General features: G+C 30.8%; 1 protein-coding gene across 1 annotated transcript; it reads left to right on the top strand.

Moving 5' to 3' along the window:
* Positions 1-230: 230 nt before the first annotated feature.
* LOTGIDRAFT_141857 (hypothetical protein) lies at positions 231-10,715 on the top strand (the record flags this gene model as incomplete). Its single annotated transcript, XM_009051499.1, has 13 exons — positions 231-371; positions 597-840; positions 2,111-2,180; positions 2,579-2,619; positions 2,888-2,980; positions 3,700-3,801; positions 4,901-4,999; positions 5,359-5,438; positions 5,803-5,903; positions 6,526-6,625; positions 7,567-7,623; positions 9,795-9,875; positions 10,545-10,715. Coding segments are annotated over 13 exons (1,380 nt in total), but the record flags the coding sequence as incomplete, so codon positions are not given.
* Between the last annotated feature and the right edge of the window lie 1,579 nt (positions 10,716-12,294).

Genomic DNA, 12,294 nt, shown 5'->3' with positions numbered 1-12,294 from the left:
ATATATATTAATAGTAGCTTCCTGTAGCTCCCCCCCTAGTGATGTCATAATATGTGTTAGTTTTAGTGGAATTGCAAGAAAACCTCTTTACAATCCCTTTAAGCTGTAACCTGGAGTCCACTACTGGTATATCAGTTGCAGTACAGTGTGAACAAATATTGGTTGCTAATGAAGCCTTCTGCATCATATGTATTTTAGAATTCAACTGTATCTTTTTTTATATTTAAGAAAAGGGTACAAACCCATTTGATATTTTACCAGAAGGCTGGGTTGTGGTCACTCATAATAGTGGTATGCCTGTTTACCTACATAAAGATACACGTGTATGTACTATGTCACGACCATATTTCTTAGGTCCTGGTAGTGTCAGGGTAAGAATTACTTTTAATTGTTAAAAAATGTTCGAGATATTCAACTTTGAAATTTTGGGGAGTAATGAGACACTTGGTAATCTAGCTTATATTTTGTTGGACAATTATAATTTAAAGGGACAACTGAGCAATTTTTTTTTTTGACCAATTGTACATGAACATTGAAAATAAAGGAACTATCTGATTATTCTTTATTTAACATCTTTATAAAATGTAATTTTTTAGCGCCATGATATTCCTGTTAGTGCCATTCCATGTCTTCAATACAGAAGAGCTTTGCTTAAGGAAGTTGAGGAAAAATCAGAAACTGTAGTCCCAGATGCATATGCTTCTGATCATTCCAAAGAAACATGTAAAACTGAAGCAGAAGATGAAGAAAAAACTTCACAAGTTACTGCTAGCTCAGAAGAACCTGTAACAATCAAAGAAGAAAATATGGAAATTCCTGAAAATTGCAAAGAAAATGATGGTGCCAGTGACCTATCAACTAAAAATGAGCTTAATGGAACCATGCAAAATCTTAAAACAGAAGGAAAAATAGAAGTCAGTGAAACTGAAACAGAAAAAACTGTCAACAGTGATAAAGATGGACAAGGTAATAAGTGGTTTGAGTTTTGATAATCTTGGAATGAAATGAGCTTTAAAGGTTTTCTGAACTTTTTGAGTGTATTTGGGACACAGATAGCATCGATTTTCAGTCAGATGTCTGTTGTTCTTGCAATTTCACCAAAACTAAACTTTTTATGAAATTACTATGGCAAAAGCCCTTAGATATTGTTAGAATCTTTTTCCATAGTGACACCATAAAATGCTTAGTTAAATTATAAACGTTACACTTATGTTTGAATTTTTCTGATATCTCTTAAGTTGCCTGTGATTCCTGCTTTTCCAGGAAACCTTGAATTGATTATGAGATCACCATTCAAGCCAAAATAACTGCAATAGTGAAATCCAGTGAATCTTGAATTAGAAATATATTATTTGAAACTAAAAACCTTTTTTTCAAGGAGAGAATGGGGAAACCACAGCAGGAGAAAGTGGGAAAGTTTTACCTAGGTCAAAGGTCAGAATAGAAACATTATCTGAAAGAAAGCAAGACACATCCTTAGGTATAAAATCCTACTTATTTATATTTTACCATTTTTGATAAGGCATCTGGAGTGAAAAGAGTTGATGTGAGCTTTAAAAAATTCCTTGAATTCAAAGTTGAATCGAATGTGTTTGACACTTGTACCACTTTTCATTGTGAAATACTTTCTCATATGCAACTTGCGTATTGCCAAACTGTTATTTTGGAATGTCAGTTTCTTTTTTGCAGTTTGGATTATTAGTACTTGGGTTCTATTCATTCAAAATAAAAGGAATTAATATTCCAGTATGCATCAAGTTATGTAGATGCATGAGGTTTTTCTATCAATAGCAATAGCAGCTGTAATCTTTGGTCAAATAACTTTTATGAGCACAAAAGAGTATTATACTTAAAAATATTGTAACTTTGGCCCTGTTTCATCAGTGTGAGACAGTGTGCATGTGGCTTTAACATTTCTCTATTATGTTAGAAGTGTAGACATAAAAATAAGTTCCACTTGTCAAATTACATAATTGACACAGCTGAAATAGATCAATTGCTTGAAGATTGCATGGCATGAAACTCTGAGTAACAAAGTGTTTCATGTTCTGTTTTAACAGCACAATTTTAACATTAAAAATATTTTGTTATTGTATATTATGTTTTATAGATTCTCTAGAAGTAAGACAATATTGTAAAAAACTATTCCAGTTTACAAGCATTACTGTTAAAAAATATAAGTAAGTATAACTTGTTACTTACTCAAAGTAAAGTGATGATATCAATAATACCAATAATCATTTGGAAACATTGATTTATATAATTCTGGCCACGTATTCTCGAAACGATCTTAGCGCTAGGATTTCCTAGTTTCTTATCTTCTAACATTGATTCTAGGACATCCTAGCGCTAAGATCGTTTCGAGAATATGTGACCAGAAATTAGAAAAATTTAACTACAACTATATATGCAAACATGTTACCCATATTTGTGCAGTTTGTTGATCAATCCTTTGCCAGATCATTTGGAAATACCCAAAACAAGAACACAATGTAGTTGTATGCAATATAACCAGAAATAAATGTCTCTGAGCAATGAAATTGGTCTTGGGATAATTGATAAAATTTGGTTCTTCTAGGACGTGGAAAGACAGAAGAGTTCATATGAAGAAGCGATTCCGTCCAGAGCTGGTAAGTACTTTTTTTGTTTTATTCAAATCACATATCCACAGGGTCACCATGCTGTTCTCTCTTGTAGAGTCTGTAACCTCTCTCAATTCTCGGCACATCTTTTCCTTTCATTAGTGGTCTAGGCCATAGCCCAATGGAGGCAAATCAGAGACATACTTCACTGTGAAATGAGGACCAAAATTCTCAGGGTTTTTTTTTTTTTCAATTTGATTGTACTACAGCCTTAGTTGTCCATGGATGAGTATTATTTCATTGAGATAGACAAAGTACTGATCTCACAAATTCTATTCTTCAGCCGTCCAATACTAAATTATTGATAACCTGTCCTGTTCCTCCAACATCTAAAACTGGTATGATCAAGTCAAATAAGTTGAAAGGTAAGATGTTATCTTGAATTTTAAATGCAAATTAGATGCCCAATGCTGTTTCATTTTCATTTCAAAATTATGAGGAATACTCAGAAAACTGCTAGAATTAGTGTACAGGAAAGACCTATTACTAAGATCACTATGGCTGATCTTTGATCAGTAGCTAGTATTTCAGAAAAGATCACTTTGCTATGAGTATATTACAGGAAAGATTTCCTAGACTAGAAAAGATCACTATCTCATTAAAGAAAAGATCACTAAGTTGTATTTCTATACAAATTTGCTAGTTTTATAGAAAAGATCACTAGCGAGTATTACAAAAAAAATCATTAGTCTTACATAAAAGAATTTCTTGCATTAATTATAGAAAAGATCACTGGGTAGTGTATTACAAAAAAGTTCACTAGCTAGTATATTACAGAAAAGATCACTTGTATTAACTATAGTAAAGTTCACTAGCTAGTATATTACAGAAAAGATCACTTGCATTAACTAAGCTTATAGCAATGTTCACTAGCTAGTATAAGCTTATTACAGAAAAGATCACTAGTATATTACAGAAAAGATCACTTGTATTAACTATAGTAAAGTTCACTAGCTAGTATATTACAGAAAAGATCACTTGCATTAACTAAGCTTATAGCAAAGTTCACTGCAGAATATTTCTAGTATTATAGAAAAGAATGTCTTATATATTGTAGAGTTTGTATTAAATCCATCAGGGAAATCCTATATCTGTATTCTACATGAATATATCCAACATACCATGAGAGTTCAACCTCGGTACAAATATAAAGAATTAGGTAAGTACTTTTGATTTCAGCTTTATTTCCATTTATGTCCTACTGGATTCTTGCCAAGTTGGCTTTCAGAGATAGTGCTGGGTATCCTCAATCATGCCTCGATACGATATGTATCGTAATACAAGGGTCACGATACAATACATACCCTTATATAGGGTAATGGGATAAAAATTAACATATTATCTTCAAAGCTTCAATATTTATTAATTTATAACTTTATAACTGTGATATTTGGTAATATAGTTGATAGAAGTGGTAAGCATCCACTGTCTTATAAAAAATTTCAGTGAAAAAAATTGTATCATAAAACAACTTAAAAAAAATCCCCACTTTTTTATTGAATGAGAGGTATTGTCAAGCATCGAAACAAGATCTTGTGATACGATACATGTATCGTGGCATGTTGTTTCGTAATACATCAATTCACCGATACATCGTGCCAGCACTATTCAGAGATAGACGCCTCCTCAGAGATCTTCAGTTCTATCCTGGCACTGCTCAAGAGAATACCTTCAGAACTTTGGACCTCTGATGAACAGTTCTCAGATGGAGAATCATGGTTGAAAACAAATCCCCAGATTACTAACAAGTAAAGATAATACATCTTTGGTGGTCATGTACTTGATTATAGCAACATAGTCTGTCCATTTAAATCACATGTACTTGTTTATTTGTTAAACAGGTTGTCCATCGAAGTATAGTGTAATTTTTTTTTGTTTTCATTCATTCATTATGTAGTCCCCAATTGGCTGAATGTCCTTGTATATTGGGCCCAATTCTGACACATGTCAAATAAAGAGTTTATTATTGTGGCTGACATGGATAAAGCGTCTAGTAGTGCGGATGGGACAATAAATCAAGGCCCTGTGCATGTTTAAGATCCCTCGACTGTCGGAAATGGAAAGGAGCAGGCTAATGCCGCTGTCTTGACAAAATTCCCCTCATTGCATCCTGTATGGCGTTGCCCGTCTTCATTAGCTCACATGGTGCAGAAAAGTAGGATTTAAAACTCCATTTATTTCATTTCATTTACATTTTAATCTGATAGAACAAAATTTGAATTTGTACTTTATGTCGTTCAACTTATTTCTGTTTGTAGAGAATTCCTTAACACCATTCAGTGCCACAGTGTTAATAGAAGATATAGAGTATGGAACAGGATATGCTTCTAGTAAAAAGGCTGCTAAATTACAAGCAGGTAAGAGACATCTTTCATCATTATTCCAGTAGGAACAGCTGTAAATGGGCATTGAAAATATGCAATGGTTCCCATAGATTTGGGAAGTAGAAATTATTATCCTTGTAAGGTATATCTCTTCAAATCACTGAAAAAAATACAATAATCACATCACTGGAATGCTGTAAGACCCTTATTATTTGAAGGGGCTCATTGTGCACATAAGTGTCACATCATTATAGTGAGGTAGCCATTGTTAAGCAAATTACCAAAGCAAAAGATTTTGATAGCTTGCAGCCAGTTAAAAAAATGTAAAAATGTGAGAATAAAGGAATTACACCCAAATTCCCTTCTAATATTTGTTTTTTTCAATATTTCAGCTAAGACCACATTAGAAGTATTAATACCAGATATGAACAAAGTAACACAAGAATCAACTCCAGATATAGAAGATCTTTCGGTAAGTAATGCATTATGATAAATTCATCACACACAATGTTGTGTCTAACTAACTAGCAGATTGTGACTCAAACACATTAAGCAACCATTGATCTCAAGTGCTGTTATATGCCTCTGATTTGTGGTTTATTTAATCTAAACATTCTCTTGGAATTCATGATCTTACTTTTATTGAAAAATTAATTGCAGGATGCTTCAATTCAAAAGCTATGAGGATTTAAAAGTTTTGAGAATATTTCAGATAAAAAATACTTCAAAATAGCTTGTCTAATTAAACCTTGAATTGCTTTTCTATATAGATTTAAAGAGATGCTAATATTCAAACAAAAGTCTGTGAATTGAATTATAACATTGATATTTTACAGTTTTTTGATGAAGTAAAAATTGAAGATCCTAGAGTATATGAACTAGGGAATAAAGCAGGACAGCCTAGTCCTTATCAAATATTAGATGAATGTCTTAAAAGGTCAGTGTTGAATTTGTGTTTCAAAAATCTTTTGTACATATTTTGAGTTGAAGAAAATTCAATTTATGAAGTTTTTTTACGCATAGCCTGGTTTGAGTTCGTTAACCCTGACAGCTTTTCTTTCACTGCTAAAGCCAGCCCAGCCCAGCCTCACTTTTGGGCCCTATGAAGTAATAACACTGGTTTTTTAAAGGGACATGTTTGCCATCTGTATGGTACATTAGTCTTAGAAATGGGAATTATTTAGCTAAGCCAGTCATGAATCATAGTGTTCACAGCTCACCATCAAAATTTGAGCCTTCAAATCCATTTTTCCAGAATTATCTTTTTTTGAAAGTTGAAAAGATGACTTGGTCTTTTCTTGAGAAACTGCCATATAGTTTGAGATATTTTTGAAGGAATTATGCGATTTTTGTAGTACTATAGTACTTCTTAAAACTATTTGCATTTTATCAAGACCCAAATCAACTCCCAAGAATGGCGAGTCTGTCTTTCTATAAGTTTAAAATATTATTTATCTAAATGTCTGTTTTAGCAAATGTAGTGAGGTAGGTCCTGATCGTGGTGTCTTTTTTGCAACTTTTGCATCCAGTTGTTTTAAATTTCAACTTTTGTTTTACAGAAATTATGGCTTAGGTGATACTAAATGTACAATGAATATGAAATTATTAAAACATCAAAAGAGTGAATTTACATTGACTGTTGGAAAACACACAGCTTCTGTAAGTAGCAATTGATTTATAAATAGCAAAAGTGGACCAGAGAACTGTGACTAAATCCATTCTCCTAGTGCTCAACAATGTATGGGTATTGTTAATATTGGGAAATAAATTTTGGTCATAAAGTTCAATATAGGGAGTAATTCTTGTTTTAATGAACTTGAATTGGTTTTAAATTTTTCAAAAACAGTCAGATTTTCAAATTATTTGCGCCATTAGATTTATATTAAACTCTTGATTATTATTTCAAAAAAGAAATCCTGTGTATTGGCAAAGACTGCTGAAGATGCTGGTCAGGAAGAAAAATAATAAAACTTTTCTGAGCAAAATTGATAAATTTCATGCCAGAATCTTAATTCACTTAAAGGGAGAGGTGTGCCATTATTTTTGACCAATCATACTTTAGTCTCAGAAATGGAAATTGTTAGCTAAGCCAATCAATAATAGTGTTCACAGCTCACTGTCCATATTTGTCCAGAATTATCCTTGTTTGATTGTTAAAATGACTAGTCGTCAATCTAATATACTCTGTGATTTATAGAAAAGACATATATAGAAATAGTGAGTAAAATTCCTAGTTTTAGATATTTTTTAAGGAATTATGCGATTTTCATACATTTCTACTACTTCTGAAGACTATTGACATATTTTCCAGACTCAAAACAAACCCTCCAAAATGGTGCACCTGACCCTTTAATTAATTCTGCTGAACTTTCACCTTTGTGACTATTCACACAGAATTAACATCAAATAGCTAGAAAATTTCTGTTAATTACAGTACTTTTGCCCATGTCATGTTTAGATGAATCTAATTATGAGAGAATAAAGTCTACTCCAATTAAAAATTTATGGTCTGTAAAGAGAAGGGCTAGATGTCAATATCTACTCGCAGCTCTTAAGATCTGAAGATATCATGGTTTGTTCATTGTATTGTACAATTGTAGGTGATTGCTAAAAATAAACGTGATGGTAAACAAAGAGCAGCACAAGCTATATTACAGGTAGGATTAAACATTTTCCCAAATATTTGAGGATGTTTTATATTAAATTTCAGTATATCCATCATCATTTCTCCAAATAATTTGAGGATGTTTTATATTAAATTTCAGTATATCCATCATCATTTCTCCAAATAATTTGAGGATGTTTTATATTAAATTTCAGTATATCCATCATCATTTCTCCAAATAATTTGAGGATGTTTTATATTAAATTTCAGTATATTCATCAACATTTACCCAAATATTTGAGGATGTTTAATATTAAATTTCAGTTTCTCCATCATCATTTCTCCAAATAATTTGAGGATGTTTAATATTAAATTTCAGTATATTCATCATCATTTCTCCAAATATTTGAGGTTGTTTAATATTAAATTTCAGTATATCCATCATCATTTCTCCAAATAATTTGAGGATGTTTAATATTAAATTTCAGTATATTCATCAACATTTACCCAAATATTTGGGGATGTTTAATATTAAATTTCAGTTTCTCCATCATCATTTCTCCAAATAATTTGAGGATGATTTATATTAAATTTCAGTTTCTCCATCATCATTTCTCCAAATAATTTGAGGATGTTTAATATTAAATTTCAGTTTATCCAATCTCATTTCACCAAATAATTTGAGGATGTTTTATATTAAATTTCAGTTTCTCTGTGAAAGGTCTCATTTTTTCAAATAATTTGATGTTTAATATTAAATTTCAGTTTATCCAACCTCATTTCACAAAATAATTTGAGGATGTTTTATATTAAATTTCAGTTTATCCAACCTCATTTCACAAAATAATTTGAGGATGTTTAATATTAAATTTCAGTTTATCCAACCTCATTTCACAAAATAATTTGAGGATGTTTAATATTAACTTTCAGTTTCCCCATCATCATTTCTCCAAATAATTTGAGGATGTTTTATATTAAATTTCAGTTTCTCCATCATCATTTCTCCAAATAATTTGAGGATGTTTAATATTAAATTTCAGTTTATCCAATCTCATTTCACCAAATAATTTGAGGATGTTTTATATTAAATTTCAGTTTCTCTTTGAAAGGTCTCATTTTTTCAAATAATTTGATGTTTAATATTAAATTTCAGTTTATCCAACCTCATTTCACAAAATAATTTGAGGATGTTTTATATTAAATATCAGTTTCTCTGTGAAAGGTCTCATTTTTTCAAATAATTTGATGTTTAATATTAAATTTCAGTTTATCCAACCTCATTTCACAAAATAATTTGAGGATGTTTTATATTAAATATCAGTTTCTCTGTGAAAGGTCTCATTTTTTCAAATAATTTGATGTTTTATATTAAATTTCAGCTTATCCAACCTCATTTCACCAAATAATTTGAGGATGTTTTATATTAAATATCAGTTTCTCTGTGAAAGGTCTCATTTTTTCTAATAATTTGATGTTTTATATTAAATTTCAGATTATCCAACCTCATTTCACCAAATAATTTGAGGATGTTTTATATTAAATATCAGTTTCTCTGTGAAAGGTCTCATTTTTTCAAATAATTTGATGTTTTATATTAAATTTCAGCTTATCCAACTTCATTTCACCAAATAATTTGAGGATGTTTTATATTAAATATCAGTTTCTCTGTGAAAGGTCTCATTTTTTCAAATAATTTGATGTTTTATATTAAATTTCAGCTTATCCAACCTCATTTCACCAAATAATTTGAGGATGTTTTATATTAAATATCAGTTTCTCTGTGAAAGGTCTCATTTTTTCAAATAATTTGATGTTTTATATTAAATTTCAGCTTATCCAACCTCATTTCACCAAATAATTTGAGGATGTTTTATATTAAATATCAGTTTCTCTGTGAAAGGTCTTATTTTTTCAAATAATTTGATGTTTTATATTAAATTTCAGCTTATCCAACCTCATTTCACCAAATAATTTGAGGATGTTTTATATTAAATATCAGTTTCTCTGTGAAAGGTCTCATTTTTTCAAATAATTTGATGTTTTATATTAAATTTCAGCTTATCCAACCTCATTTCACCAAATAATTTGAGGATGTTTTATATTAAATATCAGTTTCTCTGTGAAAGGTCTCATTTTTTCAAATAATTTGATGTTTTATATTAAATTTTAGCTTATCCAACCTCATTTCACCAAATAATTTGAGGATGTGTTATTAAATTTCAGTTACTTCATCCACATGTGCAGTGTTGGGGTTCCTTGTTAAGACTTTATGGTAAAAGTTCTGTGAAAGGTCTCATTGAAAAGGTAAATTTTTTTTTGTCAAATTCAAATCAGGTCAGCTCTCTGTATCTCTTTTTAAAATGAAAATTTAGCCATCCAATTTGGCAACAATTAAATCGGAAGTTAAATCTTAGTTTTGAAGATATAAGGTCTTCAATGCAGATATTTGCTTTTGTTTAGCGACCCATGAATCAAGCTCAACTCTTATAAAAAGTTACATAAGATGTCTGTCCTTACCCTGGTAACTGTTTACCATAACTTAGGAACTGGATAGGATTATGTATTGATTGAGCTGTGTATTTTTATTTGTATTGATTGAGCTATGTACTTTGATTAATGTATTGATTAAGCTATGTATTTTGATTATGTATTGATTAAGCTATGTATTTTGATTATGTATTGATTAAGCTATGTATGTTGATTATGTATTGATTGAGCTGTGTAGTTTGATTTGTTTATTGATTGAGCTATGTACTTTGATTTATGTATTGATTGAGCTATGTGTTTTTATTTGTGCATTGATTGAACTATGTGTTTTTATGTATTGATTGAAATACGTATTTTGATTTATGTGTTGATTGAGCTTTGTATTTTGATTATGTATTGATTGAACTACATATTGTGATATATGTATTGATTGAGCTATGTATTTTGATTTATGTATTGATTGAGCTGTGTTTTTTGTATCCACAGAGAGAAGAATTAAATATCAATCAACTTCAAAATCAAGATAAATCAGTCCAACCCTGTTTAAGTATTCTAGAAAAATTAAAATCTGAAATGATGAAGTTACATTCAGAAAAGGTCAGTTATTCGGTGTATTTAGATATCAACTTGTTGCTTACCGTACGTTTGCGTGTATAATGTGCAGTTTTTAAACCTAGATAGAGCTTGCTTAAATCAACTTAACTCGGGGTATGCATCATAGAGACTGAAAGCCCTTGATATTTTGTTTCTTATCTTTTCTGTGTAATTTTGATTGGAAAAATTGGGGTGACGTCATAAAACACTTAGTTTTAGTAGAATTGCTAGAACCACAGACGTCTGATTGAAAATTGGAATGCCGGAAATTGATGCCATAATTGTTCCTGATACACATACACAATTTAGAAAACATCTTTAAAATACCTTTAATTGGTCTTTTGGACTGCCAGTATCACACAGAGCCTAGATTTGGTCCCATCTGAATAATTTCAAGTCATTTGCATCACAAGGCGAAGTCTGGTTGAAACTATGTAACAGGGTTCGCACAGCCTTGAAAAACCATTGAATTCCATCCCTTGCCTTGAGTCAAATTATGTATATTTTTATCATTAACCCCATTGACAAATATTAACTATCTTTATTGATTTCACAGTTCAGAAGTTAGGTACATGTGTATTCTGTCAGACTAATATCCTTGAAAAGTCCTTGAATTTCAAAGCCCAGAGTCCTTGAAAAGTCTTTGAATTTTTGAGGCAAAGTGCTGTATGAACCCTGTGTAACTTTTTGACTTATGGCTGGAATTGAAGTTCAGGCTTTACTGAGCCATAGGAGCCTTTAAAACACACTGTACTTCTTGTCAATGTTCATTGAGCCTAAATATTTCTATTTTTATTTCAGGGATCAATTAAATCCAAAGGAAAGTTACATATAGAAACAACAGATTTACCAAAGAAAGTTCCCAATTTAGATTTATAGTCTACCAATTCTAGTGAATTCCATAATGCATTATTTATTCTGAATCCAGACTTGAATGTATATGTTAATTTTTTAAAAAGTGCTCATAAATCTCTTGTCTTGATGAACTTAAATTGTGTATTCAAATAAAGTATAAGTTTTATTAGAATTGTTATTTGTAATTTTAAGATGGCGCTCGATTGGAGAGTTGCAGAAAAGTAGGACGTCAAACTCCACCCATTTCATTTCATTTTTTTTTTCAATTATCTGAGGGTATGCCCCATTCAACATTTTCTCTTTCCTTTTCTGCCATTTTGAATTCTGTCTGAATCTACTATATTCCAACCTGTTGAACGTCCGGTTGATTACATTAATCACCAATCCAAAAACCGCATGTTAGTCAGGTGGCTATGGTGTGGTTGCCATATTTCACAATGTGGAGATTTTAATAGTATCATAGGGTTTTGATAGCATAGATGATAGCAAAATTTTGTTACATTGATAGCTGTTGAAACATAAATGCAGCTTTCAAGTCCAAGTAAAAGAACTCGATTTTAACCCCTTTCTGATTAGCCCATAGTGAGTGGAGGGGGGGGGAACTTGTTGAAATTTTATGTCCATTCTAAGAGGTAGTATCCTTTTAAACTTATTAAAATAAAGTGACTGTTCGAATTCAAGTTTTGAATCACAACCAGTTATGCACAAAAATCTTTTCTCGGCTATAATTAGACACTTCAAATGATACATCTTAAAGTTACCATGCTTTCATTAGGCTAAAATGAAT

The sequence above is a fragment of the Lottia gigantea genome (assembly GCF_000327385.1).
Source record: "Lottia gigantea unplaced genomic scaffold LOTGIsca_169, whole genome shotgun sequence".
In the NCBI taxonomy this organism is placed as follows: domain Eukaryota; kingdom Metazoa; phylum Mollusca; class Gastropoda; family Lottiidae; genus Lottia; species Lottia gigantea.
The sequence above is the reverse complement of the archived record's forward strand: the minus strand, read 5'-3'. Positions and strand labels throughout refer to the sequence as shown.